This window comes from Gadus chalcogrammus, chromosome 14 (assembly GCF_026213295.1).
Source record: "Gadus chalcogrammus isolate NIFS_2021 chromosome 14, NIFS_Gcha_1.0, whole genome shotgun sequence".
Lineage (NCBI taxonomy): Eukaryota > Metazoa > Chordata > Actinopteri > Gadiformes > Gadidae > Gadus > Gadus chalcogrammus.
The window spans coordinates 20,002,621-20,021,203 of NC_079425.1; the positions used below are offsets into that span (position 1 = coordinate 20,002,621).

At 45.7% G+C, this 18,583-nt stretch overlaps 1 protein-coding gene across 2 annotated transcripts; it reads right to left on the bottom strand.

Moving 5' to 3' along the window:
- Window positions 1-447: 447 nt before the first annotated feature.
- On the bottom strand, window positions 448-18,173 carry tmod2 (tropomodulin 2). 2 transcript variants are annotated; one of them, XM_056607407.1, is made up of 10 exons: window positions 18,051-18,173; window positions 12,318-12,539; window positions 9,925-10,081; window positions 5,784-5,906; window positions 5,399-5,470; window positions 5,133-5,263; window positions 4,930-5,037; window positions 4,165-4,308; window positions 3,482-3,626; window positions 448-2,717 (listed from the first exon to the last, which is right to left on the bottom strand). In XM_056607407.1, the coding sequence occupies exons 2-10, from the start codon at window positions 12,438-12,440 to the stop codon at window positions 2,686-2,688; spliced, it is 1,035 nt and encodes a 344-aa protein (XP_056463382.1). In that variant the 5' UTR covers window positions 12,441-12,539; window positions 18,051-18,173; the 3' UTR covers window positions 448-2,685. The 2 variants fall into 2 exon arrangements, with proteins under 2 accessions (XP_056463382.1, XP_056463381.1); XM_056607406.1 differs by lacking the exon at window positions 448-2,717 and adding an exon at window positions 2,732-3,149 and having other exon boundaries at window positions 18,051-18,162.
- Window positions 18,174-18,583: the final 410 nt, after the last annotated feature.

Below are 18,583 nucleotides of genomic sequence, written 5' to 3' on the forward strand. Positions count from 1 at the left end.
CCAGAAAAGTTCCGCTTCCATGTGGTGAAATGTCACCCCCCCACCCTGTGCCTTGTATCCACAGATGTTTTACGTCTGCCGTTCCCAGTACTTGAGTGGAAATACTTCATTCCCCCCCACCACATCACACACACACCACGCCTCTTTACTGCTAGTTTTACAGCAGTGCTCGGCACCAGGGAACTCGCATGGAGTCATGCATTACCTCATCACCCTGGCATGTGGAGGGAAATGAATTGCAAAAAAAGAAACATCACAGAAACTGGATTTGAGGTAATAACCACATACCTATCCCAACGTTTTTGTTTCAGTCGACCATCCCCTGCCAGCATTCCATGAGACAGAGCTTCTAGTTGTTAAAATAGTCTTGTTATACCGTCACGATAACAGGCTGAAGTCATGCTTATAATTGTTTTTTTATGATTCCAAAATATGAATACTGTAGTGAGTGAAAATAGTCTGTCACAAAGAATATGTAAAAACATTTATTGTTGAGGAAGTCTTGAGTATTTGACAGTGCCTTGTCCCTGTATATTTCACAATGGTACATATCCACTCAAGTATAGTCTGATGTGGGTTTTTGAAAAGGTACAAAAGAAAATTAATAAAACAGCAGGGATTTATTGAAATTGTTTTAAATCTGAAATGGCATAATACAATAGTAATACATGAGATCACAGGATATTAACAATGTAGGGGGGAGAGGCATTCCATTTAATCCATCAGCAAAGCACAGCGATGTGAAAACAAAAAGAAAACAAAAAGAAATCGGACAAAACAAAAAAACATGGAGTTCATGGAGGAAAGAACAAGTCGATAAAAAAAACCTAAAACAAAGCACTGAACACAGCCAGGGCCACGTGTGCCTCGAGGAATGCAAAGACAAATTAAGATACATTGGTCAATGGAATTATGTGATCACATCGAGTGGAGGTTTTCATGCCAACGTGTTGTTCCTTATTATAGACGATTACATGATATAACCAGTTTCAAGTTACCTCTGCGTTAGTATACCTACGGCGACTGCTGTGCTTGTCGCAGGTGAGTTAGTTAATCCAAAGTGACGCTACACTGCACAAATCCTGCCGAGTGGGTGTATGGGAATGTGCGTGTGTGTCTGTGTGCGCGTGTGTGTGCATAAGGTGTGATCAAGGCTCAAACTCATGTAGGACAATTACCTCACAAATATAAATGTGTTGTGCCGCATCACAATTTAAACTCTCCTTTTAAACATTTTTGCTATGTACAAAGATGGTTCAGATCAAACAAACGAACAAATTGGGTGACGGTGGTGTACTAGCTAACAATGATCCGGTATAACCGACAAATCCAGAATACAACTGCTTTCAACCCAAAAGGATTCTTCCCCTACCAGCTGACTGAATCTCACCAAGCAGACACAGGTTCTATCAGAGGTCCAGTATGGTTCCATTAAGTGCTGTATATGTTAGTCTTTGGCATTGTGAAGCAGCAGAGAAGCCAGTAAAATGAGTACAGACGGTGAAGACAGCACTATCAGGTAGATGTTTCTTCTGAATAGAACGTGTTACACCTTCCAGGATTAACCGTTTGATTCCTTTTAGATTTCAGACCAGGATGGTCATAAGGTGTTGCTATTTACTATTCACTGCCATACGGCAGAAATTAGGACCAATATTGTACAACCGGCATCAAAACAAGTTTTTTGTTCCAGTAGTGGTAAAACAGCTAACATGTTAATTCCGATGCATTTCAAATCATGTTGTTGAACCCAATTTTGCCATGATCATACAGTAGGTTTACATGAAGTCAAGGATTAGCGTCAGCTTAGCAATATAAGGAACACATACAGTCACATATACCAGCTCAAAACCTAATGGTGTATCCATTAGCCATTATTGTCCATTAGCCATTCAGGTCCCTTCCAAATCCACTGCAACAACTCACCTTGCTATCAACCTTGTTACCTACAAAGCCAGTACCACTCATCCAATGGGCAATCCTTGGACAGAACAAGGCCTGTGTTACATGGATGATGGACAATTTTGTCAATGGATGACCATGAGGATTGGGAGCAGGCTAGCTGCCACAGCCAAGTCAAAACCAAGGGTCACCAGTATGTAGTTCAACATGCTGGCCTGACTTGGCCTGCCTCTGCTTTGCTTGCACATATGAACCACAGAGACGTTGGCGGTAGAAAAAGCTCAGCTAACACAAAGTAAGTCTGCAAAACGTGGAAGATCTATGGCGCCCCCAATGGAAGCATTGGGTGGTACAGTTACTATTATAATTTAGATCATGGTTACAAGTTACACGTGCCCTTACTTGGTTATTATGACCGTGTAGTTCAACGCGCTCATGGTACAGTATAAAAATAAACTAAACATAAGGTTGAACCGGAAAAAACAACTCGAACATGAGTGTACAGATATAGGCTCACGAAGGGACAAATTAGCAACCAAAATGGGAATGACTAAAAACTACAGCGGTAACATAACAATAAAAATGAGAATGAGCTTAAGTTTACAGGAGAGGGCGATTCCAGTTATTTCCCTTCTGCTCAGATGTTGGTTCTGGTCGATGCCTTGCTCCATGGTTTGGCACAAGACTTACAATTCCACACAGTGAGATGAGACCAGGGAATTGGCTGAAAGTATTCCACATGGTGAGATGAGACGCTAGGATTGGCCGGGAGACCGTCCGCCCCTACTGGTCCCCTTCCACTCGCCTCCTGCGGACTGAACAAGCAGAGAGGTTGGTTTAAACGAAGAGCACAACGTGGGATGAAAACCCAACGAGATGGATGGCAGAGATAGCAGCAGAGGAGAAAGACCACCAGAGGAGGTATACGAAAACACATGCTTCTCCTTTAAGGAACACGGCCCATTGGGTCGCGATCACATCTCCGCGTGGGTCATTAAACCAAGCATCCACGAGACGGATCAATCACCCGTCATGAAGGGGCTATGGTTAGTGTGCACGGGAGTTAAGCTTCAAGATCACACAGTGTCAGAACCCTGGTGGTTAAAGTCAAGGCAGTGTGCACACTCCTGTTGAACGCTGTGAACACACTGACAGAGTGAATCAGAAGGCATCGGTGCAAACACGCCGGATCACACTCATGCCCAACCACCAGACCTGTGCTACGGCAGCTCTGAGAGGACAAGGGGCTAGAGTAGGAAGGAGAAGAAGAGGTGGGGGCGGGGGTCAGGCTGGAGGTTCTTTTGCCCTCAACATATGCATTGAATGTCTAAAATACACATTTATGATGCATAATATATTCCGAAGGGTACTTCACTGTTGACCTCTTAAAATCGACCATCTAACAATTGAACAACACAGCAACGGATCATTAAACACTAGTCAGATGGAAAAACACCGTCAGTACCGTTTGAAACATTGGAACCCATAATATAAACTGGCTATTGACTGCTGACGTAAGCGGACCAATCAAAGTGATGGACCATGAACCACTGCCCACCTCGACCCCTACGTCACGTACCCAAGTCGTTGTTCTTGGTGATGGCCGCGGCAGCTCTGGCCCGTGGCCCCTGCTGGCAGAAGTGGTAGCCAAACTTGATGACGTTGTGGTTCTCTTCCAACATCTTGGCTATCTCCATCTCTACCGTAGTGCCCAGCTGCTGCCTCTGGAAGGACACAAAGCGAAAACACTGCTGTGAGGACGAGCACCTTACATGGCTCACTGCGTGGTCGACCAAGGGTCGCTTCGTCTCTGGCGAAGCCGGCTCCTTTTCCCCAGGTACCATCGCAACACTAAAGGGCTGATTATGTTTCCACTTCCCTTGCGGACCCTCCTTGCGTCCACCGCAAGGGCCTGACGTGCGCCTCACAGAAATTGTAACCTTGTGTCTAGGAGACTTAGCAGCAAGGGTCGTGATTGGTCCGCTCACTGAAACCCGACACCGAACCAAAACAGTGAAGCCGTTTCGGTTCTGTGTGAGTGTTTGGTTTTGCAATTACTAAGCAGTCGAAGCGTCTGCGTGGGAATTGCGTTTCATCGACGTGGAACTATAACTGAGCCTTTTAAGTCAACCCCCCCCAAGGCTGGAGGCCTTGGGGGGAATTGGATGGTTTGTGATTTCCATGCATCTTGTGAACTATGCAGAAGCCCTCACAACAGATCAATAATGCAATGCTGCGGGCATTAAAGTGCCGAGGAGCTACCTGGTTGTCGATCTTGATCTCTGTGAGAGTGTCGTTGTCTCTCAACGCGTCCACCAGTGCCTGCACTCCGACGCCGGTGATGAAGTTAGTCTCCAGGTTCAAGCTGACCAGCGCCTTGTTTTCCCGCAGCATCTCTCCGAAGGCCTGCCACCAGGAGGGAGAAAGAGAGAAAGAGAGAAAGAGAAAGAGAGAGAGAGAACAAAAAGTGGGAAAACACCAGTGATGGGAATAACGGTGTTATAAATAGCGGCGTTACTAACGGCGTTACTTTTTTCCCTCCAAGGAATTAGAGGAACGAGTGTATTCGTGAAATGCACATTATGCCCTTGACAAAGTGCCTCTCCACGTCAAGTAATTCAAACATCTTTCAACGTTGCATGCATTCCATGCTTCCGTGCATGCACGTACATGCACATGTATTTCAAGTTCTGTTAAAGAGGGGTGGTGGTGGGGTCCAAATTATTTGACACATTTGAGCATTTAAAAATGTACTTTAAAGTAACGCAATAGTTACTTTTCACAGTAACTAGTTACTTAATAATAATAATAGTAATAATAATAATTTGTATCTGAGTAACTAATTTAGTTACTTTTTGGGAGAAGTAACTAATAACTAACTAATTCCTTTTTTAAACTAACGACGCCCAACACTGGAAACACACAAATGAAAGGAATCCAGACTTTCTACACCCTGGCCTCTGAGGCGGGTGAGGTCGGCTCCCAGTTTGACGTCACTTCTCAAGAAACCAACGCTCTTTCTCTTACCACAGCTATGGGGTCGTTACTCCGTGTGGCTGCTAGGCTGAACTTCTTGACATGGGTGTTGTGCTCCATGGCTTTGGCGAACTCTTTCAGAGTAGGGATGGGAACGTTCTGGAAGAAGGGAAGGAAGAAAAATAATGAGTGAGTTGAAGTGGGATGAGTGACGACTGACACCAAGGAGAGGGTGTGAGGGTGCGAGTGTGTACCTTGATGTTGTTGAGGTTGACCTCTGTGAGGGAGGGGTCGTTGCTCTTTATCCGCTGCAGGGTGTCCTCCACGTTGGTGGGGTTGGGGGGCTCGTCAAAGACGGGGACCATCTTCTCCCCTTTAATGACATCTAGAAGAACGAACACACACACACACACACACAGACACACACACACACACACACACAGTTAAGGCACCCTGACAGTTTGAAGACTGTTTCTAGTGTAGTGGATCTTTGGGGGGGGGGGGGGTGTGTTATGCTTACTACTGAAGCCTTCCTTGCAGGTCCCGTCGTACGTCTGAGTGCTGGTGACCAACGTATGAACCCCCAAAATTGCTGGAAAAAAGAAGAAAAAAAAAAATGACTCAATCCGGTTGTTAATAGCAAAGTCATTCTCCTGCTGGCTGATTCCCTCTCCCTCTCTCTCTTACACCGGCGAACGGATTGGAGGTAAGAGAAAGAAGCCTGTGTTTTACTGTCCTGACAGACACTGTCCAGATAAAAAGATCCTTTCTCTCCCGGAACAGTGCTCTGCTTTGATTACAAAAACGAACTTTTGCATATGTGTGTGTGTGTGCGCGTGTGCTTGTGTATGAGACCCACGGGGCCAGCTATTGGAACAAGTCCAAGTTTAAGCGTTAGTGTTTACCTGCGAGGTCGCACAGCTCTGTGTCCGTGGCGCTGGACAGAGCTTCTTCTAGCTCCGGGTCAAGGGTCGTGACTTCCTGCTGCAGGGACTCGATGGGCCTCTGCTTGGGGACAAACACCTTTCCTGTGGAGGACAAAACGAGGGCCGTGAGTCACCCCGGTACACTGCAGTGACTGCGTTTATATTGCGCTTTAATCCAAAGCGCTTTACAATATTGCCTAACATTCACAGATTCATGCACATTGCACACACCGACGGCGGTGTCAGCCATGCAAGGCGATCCAGGGTGAGCCAGCTCGTCGGGAGCGCTTAGGTTTAGGTGCCTTGCTCAGGGACACCTCGACACTCGAGCTAGGAGGAGCATGGGATCGAACTAGCAACCTTGCGGTTATCAACCAATCCGCCCTATCTCCTGAGCTACTGCCACCCCCGACGAGGGGGAATCAAAATAAGAACGTGAATAGACGAAACGCAACGGCGATTCTGTCAGCCTCAGTCAGTATTTTTAGTGTCAGAATCTGCCGGCTGGTTTCACTTAGCTTTTTGGCAGTGTCTTCATTCCCACACTCAAGGGAGGTTACCAGGTCATGGGATCACATGACTATGCGCGTGAGCATATGTGTGTGTGTGCTTGTCTGTATGTTGCACAGGGACAGAATGAACCCATAACTGATACCGGAGATATCGTTTTGACGCTGGCCGAGAACAAAACTTTGTCCCTGGTTTGCCTTGTTCGGCAGGTCCTAAGAGCCATCGCAACTCGGAGTCACTGTACTGTACTTCCTGTTCCCGTCTCAAGTTGTATAGTATTTATAGAATTGTGATGCTTTTCTTTAACAGATTATAGGGCTTTGGCTGTGAAACTGCTTGTCCACCCATCCCACATATCAAGTCTACAATAAGACTCCCTAACTATAATGTTGGCCACAGCTCCATGTTAAAGGCAGTAAGGAAGTAAGATAAGATGCAGTTCTTCCACTACTGTGTGAGACGGGGAAAACCCTGGACATCAGGAGATACAGTCGCTAAAGGTCACATTAAGTCAAGGTCAGGACAGGTACTTTAGAGCCCATGCCCCCATGTTAGTCGGAGCTCAGGGCAGTCACGGAGAAAGGCCCCTGGTAAGGAGCTTAGCCATCTTACAGCTGTCGTCAACACGGTTCAGAATGGAGGGGAACGTATCCATCAACCCGTCGGTCGATAACCAGTCTCTTAGTTTGTTTAATACCATTTTGCATAGCCAATGGATGAAAGCTTTTTATCCATTGTGTGTTGGGTCTCATCGTGGTTTACATGAAGGGATTTATCATTGTGCCTTCCATTGGATAGTAGCCAAACATTCACTTCACCAGTCAGAATATATACAGGGAACATCCAACAATGGACCATTTTAACATGCTTATTCCTCATTTCACCCCAGCACATCTATTGGTGGAGCACATGGAAACAAATGAGGGCTACAATGACTCTTATCCGTTTTGAGTTTGCTGGCTTCCGACTTTCCAGCTGGGCCTTAACAACATCTCACCCAGCTGGAGAGCTTTTTAACAGTCCCGGAGGACTGGCCCGGCCGACCATGCCGAGCTACACGCACAAGCCATGACTCCCCCCCCCCCCCCCCCCCCAACAACCATGGCATCACCATGGTAACCTCTTGGTACCTCTTGGAACGAAGACAGAGAAAGCAGGAGTGAAGGAAGTCACGGGACAATGGCTGGAAACTAAACGTATCTGGTGGGGCCACCAGCGCTTGGGCTGATAAAGCAAGTATAAGCAAACTCTCTCTCTCCGTCTGTCTCCCCCACTCTCTCACTCCCGCTCTCCCCATCTGTCTATCCTTCTCTCTCCGTCTCCGTATGTCTCCCCCTCCCTCTCCCTCTCCCTCTCCCTGTCTGTCTCCCCCTCACTCTCAGTCTGTCTCTCCCTCTCTCTCTCTCTCTCCCTCCCTCTCCCTCCCTCTCAGAGTAATCATGCTAGTCTCCGGGGGGCGGCCCTGGCATTTCCTGAAGCCATTAGACAGTAAATACAGTGATCAGGCCGTATCCGGGGCCGCTCCGGACAGACATTCATCGCCCCAGCAGCAAGGAAGACAAATCCCCAGAAGACCAAGACCACTGGGTGTAGTCGTCTAGGGGTGCCCCCAGAATAGGGCACGGGGTAAATTATGGACAACATTAAAGGAGTGGGCTACATTATTCTCAGAGGAGAGTGGCTTGTAGAACAACAACAATGCGATCCGTCATGGCTGCCCTCAGCAGTGTCAGAAGTAAAAAATATAATAGAACGTACCCTTAAACCAAGTGAGAAGAGTCTATGTTTCCCACCCTGTTCAAAGTCTCAAGGAAAGCCAGACAAAAAAGAAAGCCGAGGCGACTGAGAAATGAATTTGTGTGTGAATCGATCAAATACCGTCTCTCAAGTTCACCCAAGGGTGGGTGGGTGGATGGGGCTGTGTGCGCGTGTGTATGTGATTATAGGGGCAGCAGTCACACCCGCTCCTGTTTGCTAAAGAAACATGACAGTCTCATCGGCCTTGTTTGAACTGCAAGTATACTGGAACTTAACTCTGGGTTGTATTGGACACGTTCCTCTGAGCTCAGCAACCACAGCATTACCTTCACCTCTGCCAGTGGAAACCAGACAGAAAGGGCTTGGTGACATGTGACCAAACAGGTATGGGCTGCAGGAGACGACGACTCGTTGTTGGGGAATCCAAAGTGACTTAACCAGAAACCACCTGTCAATATAGCGTGTCTCCGGATAATTAAACTACAGCCACTTCATTTCAATGGGCTGCCGTCAAGAACACAAACTTGTGTGGAGGTTTGACAACACACAAATACATTTGCACGTATAATGAAGGTGTATAAAGAGATCATTTAGTAGCTAGTTCCTTTATGTTATGTCTTCAGCGTATAATTGTATGCAAGTAAGAAATGACTGTTCAGTCCTAATTGGACTTAAAAGAAAACAAATCTTTTCTATTTCCCATTTATGGACACTTCACTGGAAACTTTGATTCTTTACAGTTTGGGCTCAACAACCACCCAACAAACATGCAATATCTGCACGGCTGTAATCTCTACAAGAGTGTGTGTGTTTCTCCTGACACATAACTCATCGTCAGCAGGAGGTAAGCGAAACAAGAGGAGGAAGAAAGAATCCACCACATTCCTCAGGGAAAGCACATTCATTTAGGGCTACGACACACACACACACACACACACTCACTCACTCCTGCCCTTTCACTGGACCACTGAAGTCAGGCTGAATAGAGTCCAACAACTTAGTACAGTCAGAACAGCACTAAACTAATCTGCATGGAAATGCATGACACATGTCGCATGCACCCTATTGAAGGACCTTCCTGCTGCAAGCAAATCATTAACAGAACCACAGCAGCTAATTAGGTGCGGTCCTAAATGTTCAGTCCGTTTAGATTTAGTCTCCCGAAATTCATCCACAAGGACGCACTCAGAGACCTCCAGGGTCCATACAGCCTGCGTCCTCGTGTGCAATGGTAGGGAACCGGAAAACAACAAAAGTGTTTCCGCCAACCAGGTGTCTACATGGGATTTGGGTACGTAAAATCGAAATTTCCATGCGGCTCTCATGATCGACTGCCTTTGAGCTTCTATTCAAATGCTTTGGGTCTCTCTGTAAATGGTAAGCCTTAATCTGCCGGGAGGATGCTGGGCTGCTACTGGGCCGCTGAGGATCCTTGGTAAACAGATAAGAAGATCTGGAGCAGGGGTCAGCCCTGCTCCCAGAGTGGTAAAACACAGGTTCCCACACCAGCACCACTATGTTGACAAGGATTTTGGAACCATGATGTCCCTTGCTTTGCTGTCTCTCCTACACTCCTGCTCCCTGGATGAACAACCCGGTTCTCCTTGGATTGCAGGTCTTGGCGAGCAACACACAGCAAAGCATTGGAGACAAGTCTGTTGCGAGTAGGTCAAAGGCTGAAATGAAAGCAATTGGATAGCCCTGAGGCACGCTGAAGGTATTCTCTCACACACAGACACGCAACAGTAAATAGGCACACACACACCAAGTGGCCAATGATTTAAGAAGAACACATAAGCAAGACGCACACACTGACACACACACACACACACTCTGACACACACACACACACCTTTCCTCTCGCCGGTGAAGGGCACCACGTCGTCCCGGTCCTTGTACTCCATGGCCTCCTTCTCCAGGTAGGTGAGGAGCCCGTCGCGGTCAAAGTTCCCCGTGGCCTTCTTCCCGGTCTGGTCCTTTTGCCGCATGCTGGCTGGCAGCAGTGCGTTCTGAAGCACAGTAGTTCATTGCAAACATTACATTCAGGGCATTTTGCAGACGCTTTCATCCAAAGTGACTTACCATAAGTACATTTGTCATAAGAAAGTGAAACAATATATTGCACTCAGTACAATGACGATGTTCATAGAACCAAGTGCAGGTTCCCCATATACAACAAAGATAAGATAAGATGCTACATAACTAGTACTATAACTAAATACGACATACAATAAGTGCATACATTAAGTGCGCCGACATGAAGGCCAAGGGTCTTTATACATTGAACACCAAATTGATGGTTGGGATCTTAATAAATCAAAATAATTACATATGATGGTGCTAAATGAGACGGTACACTTGATGCGAGACAACAACATTAGTTGTGTTCGCACCAAGGTCGATGTTTTTTTACAGCTGTAGTCAGCGAATCAATCAGTATAAACCAATCACAATCATGCATCTTTGTCCTAGCCACCATTCCCCATCGTTCCTGTACATGTTTAGGACATGGCTGATGTAACATAAGGTTTCTCAACCATCATCCATAGTGGTAAACAACCCATCTTGTATGCATTCAACATTCAGCAGTCGGTGGGCTAAAAGCCCATGTTTACCTGCACTGTGGTATATGAATATAGGCTGCTACATAACCGTGTACAGGTGTAAAAATTAGAATTTATATTCTGTAAATAAAAAAACATAAAACGTGCTCTGCTGGAACACTGAATAACAGACATTTTAAGACAAGACAACGTTCTGCCTATAACGTTTATACAATGCGCAGTGTGTTTTATAAAGCAAGGAATGAGTTCTATGCCAGGGGGTACAATTGAGAGAGACCAAAATAAGGCATGTTGTCTCACTGGCTGTTGGAATGGAACAGGATGACCAACCACCCTGTTCCATTCACAAACAAACAACACGTTGCTTATATCAGCACTCACCCTGTGAACAGGACAGACTATGAGTCAATCTTCAACAACACTCTTTTGTCCTTCCTTTCTTTATTCATCCACATGTCTATGATCCCACGTCGTCTGCGATAGGGTGCCTCTCCCCCCCCCCCCCCCGAGGCCTGCAGTCCCTGGGTGTGTTGTCATGGACGGCTCTAATGATACGCCGTGTGGCTGTACAGTCTGAGCGAACGCTGTCCCAACACGTTTAATTGCCAAATTATTGTTGTGTAGTTTAAAAGGTTTGTTTTATCTCGATGTGCTTGGATCGCCCGGCGATGTTATACAAGTCTTGAGTGAGGCAGTGAGGTTAAACTATTACTCTTTTGAGACAGACATTGCAGTCAGTATGATAGGGCTGTATGATGAGCTTCCTTATATAGAAAACGTCATTTAGGCCTCTGCAATTAGGCAGTTACATTAAAATCAAAGTACAAACCGTTACATCTCAGTGATTGCTAAATTATTATTGTTTCTTATATAAATTTGATTCAATCAATATTCTCATCTGTAATTTTAGATAAAAGAATCGTGCTGGCTGTTGCTTTGCATGAATGACTCCACTGTGTGTGAATGTGTATTAACCCTAAAAGTAAATTTGAAACAGTGTTTATGTGATGTACATGGGGTGCACCAATGACACTTTTTCTCAGAACAAGTACAGGTATTAACAATTGGGTACTCTCCGATACCGAATACCAATACGAGTACTTAATAATACCAGTTTAAAGAGCTAGTGAACCCACTGTTTCAGCGGGTATTGAGCGGGTAACACTTTGGAGATCTTAAAAAAATCTGAGTTTAAGGAAAGAAAGGGGCGTGTTGTCGACATGGTTACGGCCCATGGCAACTTTGTGATACTTTTTTTAGTACATTCCTTGTGCATGAGCAATATAATGAGCGATTTATTTTAAATGGGACACACCGTAGCGATATTCTATAGGTGCTTGGGAATCATAACAGAGATGAACCATCCAAACACACACCAGCGGTTTACAATAGGTTTCCAAAAGCAAAACTTTCTCTCGGACGCCGCAGTCATCCGCTGCCCAGACAGATCTCCACGCGTCCACACAAACAACGCCACCTGCGCCCCTTGGTGAGAACGTCTGAGTGCCTCGGGAAAGGCACTCACAGGTCAGGCACTCACAGGCCTACAGTACGATGATCATGTTGATCCTAATGACCCGACAGTATGACCATCATGTTGGTCCTGAATGACCTGACAGTACGATTACCATGTCGCTATGGTCATCAAGGAGCAGCCCTACAGTGTGCTCCAGCCCCTTACCTCTGGATCCATATCTTCCAGGGCCGTCTCCAGCTGCTTCAGCTCCTCAGCCGACAGGTTGTTGAGGATCTCATCCTCGTCGAGGTCCTTGTATTTGCCCAGGTCCTTCTTGTACAACGCCATGGCTGTGTGGACGGCGAGCTACGCGCTCCTGATGCACGGCAGAAGGGGAACAGCTCCTCAAGGCTCAGCGCTGAGTAGAGTGGAGGTGCTAGCCGGAACCTGGAGAGAACCCACAGCAGAGTGATGAAGAGGCATCAGGAGAGATAAACACGATGTTGGACTTTGAAGTAACCAATTAGAATTAAACAACGTTCTGTTGCAGCCCACCGAAAAGGAAAAACAATACAAGGTTTGATTCAGCTCCAATCGCAAAACACTGAAAAGTCTCACACACATACGACAAGAGAGCAGCAGCTTTCTCACACTGACAAACACTCACACTCATCATGTTGATCCCCCACAAACTGCACATGAGATCTGTGCATGTATATGAAACGTATTAACCTGCCCTGAAGGGAGGGGGGGTTATTGATAAACTAATGGAAGACTCCGCCACATCATAGCAGGAACATGATCTCATCACGCTCGTTACGCTGATGATACCCAACTATACATTAGCACCAAACCCTCAACTCAGTTTCCACCGGCCCCACTAATCAACTGTCTGCAAGACCTAAAAATCTGGATGACCTCAAATCTACTAAAATTGAACAGCAATAAAACGGAGCTCCTGGTCGTGGCCCCCAAGTCACTGCTCAGGAAGGTTGGGGATCTTCTGCTGGAAGTGGATGGCTGCCCTATCACCCCATCCCCCGTAGTCCGCAACCTGGGTGTCATCCTTGACCCCACCCTGTCATTTCAGCCTCATATCAACAACACCACAAAATCTGCATTCTTCCATCTGAGAAACATCGCAAGACTCCGACCCTCACTCTCAGACTCAGTCACTGAAACACTCATCCACTGCTTCATCTCCACCCGTCTGGACTATTGTAATTCCATCCTCACAGGTCTCCCCTCCAAAACCTTGGACCGACTGCAATATGTTCAGAACTCAGCTGCCAGGGTTTTAACTGGCACTAAGCCCTGGCAGCACATCACCCCCATCCTGATGCAACTCCACTGGTTACCTGTTAAGTCCCGGATCAAGTTTAAAATCCTCCTACTCACCTACAAGTCCCTGCATGCTCTGGCCCCCCGTTACCTCTCTGACCTCCTCCATCCCTACACCCCCCTGCGGTCCCTCAGGTCCTCTGCTAAGGACCAACCCCCCGCACCAGACTCAAGACCTTTGGGGACAGGGCCTTCTGCGCCTCTGCCCCCACTCTGTGAAATCTGCTCCCCATCCACATCCGCTGTGCCACTTCAGTGGAGTCATTCAAAAAGCTCCTGAAGGCACACCTCTTCTCAGAGGCCTATGGCCTTTAACCTGCCCCCCCCCCCCCTGTGTACACCTCTTGTTTAGCGACCTTGGGTACCTTGAAAGGCGCTATATAAATTGAATTTATTATTATTATTATTATCACCTTTCAGATCACACACACACACACACACACACACACACACACACACACACACACACACACACACACACACACACACACACACACACACACACACACACACACACACACACACACACACACACACACACACACACACACACACACACACACACACACACACACACACACAATAGCGCAGTATCAAGTGCAGTAGCTGGGTCCGTCCAGAGGGAGTTCCCTGCAAGCTCAGTGGCTTTCCTGGTATTATCTGAGTCCGTTATGTACTGTTCAGGCAGCAGCAGTGCACCTCTCCCCCCCCCTCCCCCCTCCCGTCTGTGTCACACAGGGTCGTTTCTTCACCAGTGTGCCAGTATTGACGTTATTGCTGCGTGGTGCCATGACGACCATGGCTCTGTCATCAGCGGTGGCTGGTGTCTGGGCACCGGTAGACTCAAATGTCAGTGCTGATGTACTCATCAAAGCATATGATCGTGATGGTGAAACCAATAAGCCTTATCCTCCTGGAGGTCTCTGTGCACACAGCACACCGCAAGAATCAGCAAACCCCGGGATGGTTGAGTTCAAAAGTGCTCTGTATTCAAAGAGGACTGGATGGAGGCCAGTGACACTGCGAAGACATGCCAAAGCACAGACATAAATGTATTTATTTGATTATAGAGCATCCATTCATTTTGTGTTGGGGTCTTGTGTTCATGGGATGGTAGGGTGTTAGGGTCATGAGGGTCATGAGGGTCATGAGGGCCTTGTGTTTATGAGGGTATGCGTTTATGCGAGGGTCTTCTCTAGTTTGTGGAAGGTCTTGCTGGATTGTTATGATGAAATACTAATAGGAATCATCCAACACATCCAAGAGTGTGCTACCCCGCCATTGCTTTAAACATAAAACATTTACATCACTGGCTAGCAAGAGATGACTTCCTTTAAGAACTACTATCTCAGCAGCCATTTGTCTAGTCTGGTACTGAGGAAGAACCTTAAAGCCATGCTATACTACAGGCATACATAAATAACTAAACGCTCTTATGAAACCCTATTTTTTTTAAATATATACAGGCTAGTGTGTGCTGTCATCTCGACAAAGTAACTTCTCCATGGGACAGGGATGACTCTTCACTATTCAGGCTGTAATAGTAGACAATCATGTTGATGGTAATGAAAAAAACAAAAAAACAACTAGACCGTAGCAGGATGCATTAGCCTGGTCTTATTGATCCCTACGATCAAATAAGCTTGTGAGTAGAACATTTGAAGATTCCTGTTATAGAAAAGCAGAGTAGCAAAGTATTTTCAGCTGAACGAGAGAGCATCCAACACAGTAGCTCAGTGACTCGTCTAAACATCTCTGAAGTTACTCCAGAGGGTTGCACGTTGTCACACAAATCATGACATACTGCACGTGTTCAACCTGGGACATTTCAGACACTGGTAAGCATTTTTATATGTGTTACATCTTCTTTGTTTATTATTTAAAGTCACAGCAAAAAGGTCAAAAAGGTCCATAAGGGGATTAAAAGTTAATACACATAAAGTTAAGCGCGTAAAAGGATAAAGTCACCAACACAATCCCTTCCTCTCCTAATCCTTTCTGGACAACCAAAGGATTGCCAGAAATATTAAGTAGCTTGACTCTCTCTCTTTCCAGTCTTCAGCTGACCCATAGTAGACTTATACACTGCACTGGTCGAGTTCCCTCCCCATTGACTAACCACTTCAAGAATATATCGTGGCTTCACAGTCACAATGAGTAATTCATGACCAACCCCACTTCCCTCGTAGCAGTAATTATTGTTGCATTTCCAAATCGTGTTATCATACAGCTGTACTACTCGGAGGCCATGGGAGAGGCTGTGGTAGGAACAGGAAACAGTAGAGCGTGTACAGTTACGACAGGATAGGAATCTATTCAGAGTGACCCAGCTTGGTGGCCCATTGGGACACCATCCCATCTCCATCCCTCCTAGTCTCCTCCCCTTGATGTTCCCCTGGCTCCCATCTCCCATCTCTCAGCTGACCCATCATCCTCATCGTATTAAAGCGGGACATGGCTCTGCAACGCAGCATGGTCATCCTAGGCCAGATCGGGTGTTTCGCCTCCGACTCCCACTGAGGCTGGCCTACAGCGAGGGCTGGCATCATTGTCCGCCCATGAAGGTGGGTGACGGCAGGTTGTTGGCATATGGCATTGAGCACATCATGGATCACATATCCACCACCCTTGCTGATCTATGAATAATACATGAGGTGGCTTGCCTAGCCATACAGATTTTGTGTTGAAAATAAAACGTAAAACATAAGTCTACACCAGTGACGATGAATATGAATACGATGAGTCCCTTCACTTAAATCTTATTAAGATAAACAAGGCAAAAGTCCAATTCATAGTTGGACTTTTAATTCACCTTCCATCGCATGTCCAGCGCGCCCCTACTCTACTCCCCTCCTCTCTGAACTCCCCTCCTACCCTCCTCTCCAGAGGTGACTTGGGAAAGACTGCAGGCAAGACGGTGATTGGAAACAGATGGAAGAAGGGAGTGGAAGGCATCAACACTATTAGTGGGGGATTCAGCTCTATGCAGCGCACAAACAACTCTAATGCAATACAAAACCACAAAGCCATTGTCACATGCAGAAATAACACTATTTTTACTCCATAATGTACATTCCTGATTATAACATCGTGGATATGCCATCTTCCTTGCATTGACATGTCTAGTTGTGATATTTTGGATCCACCAATAGTAAATGTAAGTATAGTTACCCTAACTTTAACTTTCTTATTCTATTTATTTCGTAGCCTAATCTCCGTGGTTACAAGCGGGAGGAATGGTCAGATGAGGTAAGACGAGGCGCAGTGTGTTTTGTCAAACAAACAAACGGCTCCTTAATGTTATTTTTGGCATCCTTCTCCAAACCCTTCCTCAGAACCCCTTCTACAATGAGTAATGCGGTCGCAGTTCTCGGTCGAAACTCGGTTGGTGTGCAGTAGGTCACTCGCACCTCCCTGGACTACTAACGATATAAACTGCTGCAAAGACGTCATTATCACCAACATTGTTGGTTCTTGTTACATGAGAGCAAAACGCAGCAACATATGTCAGTGGAACCTGTTGTGTACAGTGACACTGTACACCAGCATGGCATAGTTGACACTCAAACAATGATCTCTGCACAGATGTCCAGTCAGCAAATACATAGATAATATCATGCAGTTCAAGAGTAGTATAGGATACCTGGCTGTTGGCCAAGGGGGGGGGGGGGGGGAAGAAAATCACCCGTCCCTAAACAATCGTGGCCACATTCTATTCTTTGAGCCACGGACCACACCCTTCATTCACTATTGCGCACTGCTGTGTAAACTATCCTTATCGTTAACGTAACGTTACCGATTTCCACACACTGTAATTCACAAGAACCTTGTTGAGTCACTGGAAGTAGTACACATGAACAATGCCCAAATGACGATGAGTTAAGAGAATATCACAGAAACCCTCACCCTGTAAGAATGTCCACCTCATTGTAGCTGAAGACGTAAGTTAGTCAATATCATTCAACCAAATCCAAAACGAACAAACAAGAGTAATAAGGACATGGTCTGAAACATTAATATTCTGACTTATCGTGTTAATACGCTTCAAAAAGTAAGTAACGTGACTAATCGAAATATAGATAAACATCAACACATCTGTACACATAGACAATTACATATACATGTTTGGGTGGGGACGCATGCACACGCAAGGGGTCGGAGAAAAACACATTAGTCTTCCTAGTGTGATTTTTGACTTGTAACATGGATCTAGTATAAGAAGATGGGAATTGGGGAAACTACTTACATTAATTTAATTTTAGCCCATAGACCAGCTCCGATGTCTGTAGGATTGAGCCAACCTTAACTATACCTTCATCACACACTGAGAAATATCTTAGCTTGGTTTGGCTAGAGGTGTTATCTTACGGCGGTTCAAGGGGATTCACATGCTATTCGTAGTCCCATCGATTGATGTGAAATACACTGATGTATCCCAGTGTTCCCAGGGACTCAATTCGAGGTTATCGTTAGCAGTTTAGCTCCGCCAACTAGCTAGAAAGCGCAAGTGTCTGCAAGTGACAGCTTGCTAGTTTATTGACAAAGTAGCGTGATGTAAATTACAATAATTGCGGAAATAAAAAAATAACCAAAAACCAAGATAACTTATTTGCTTACCTATAGATAATGGGAGCCGACAAATAGTGCCAAATAATCCCAATCTCACCAATGAACGCTTACTTTCTCACTCGTACCAAGGGCGGTAACACAGGAAGACAGAACCACCGTTTTTCGCTGAATGACGGTGAAGTTAACCAATCGTTAGATATTAAAAGTTGTCCCGCCTCTTTTGGTTGAATGACCAATAGGCTGAAAGTCTCTGGTCTCTGGGAGGGGCTTTTGGCAGAGCCTGATCTGGGCACATATTTCGATTTATTTTCTCACTTCTCATGAACTCTAAGTTTATAATTTGCTTTCGATAATCATTAAACGATAAGATATTTATGAGGCTTATTGACCCCTTCCGTAAATGAATTGGTGGGCCAACCAAGTTGAATTTTTTAAATGTAGGATTTTATGTATGCCAGTAGTTTTGATTTTATGCCTCGATATATGGCTAGATTTAAGTAATTACGTAAATTATTTAAGTGTTCATAGGTCAACAAATTGTATCATAATGCTTTGTATTTATAACATTTCGGACTTGATTG

Bases quoted from the DNA above. Each gene is read 5' to 3' on its own strand.
- tmod2 (XM_056607406.1), bottom strand. From the start codon at position 12,440: ATGGCGTTGTACAAGAAGGACCTGGGCAAATACAAGGACCTCGACGAG. The intron at 5,471-5,783 runs GTAAACACTAAC...TCTTTTTTCCAG, and splicing joins AGAGCTGTGCGACCTCGCAG to CAATTTTGGGGGTTCATACG. The intron at 3,627-4,164 runs GTAGCTCCTCGG...GTGTCCTTCCAG, and splicing joins AGATCAAGATCGACAACCAG to AGGCAGCAGCTGGGCACTAC.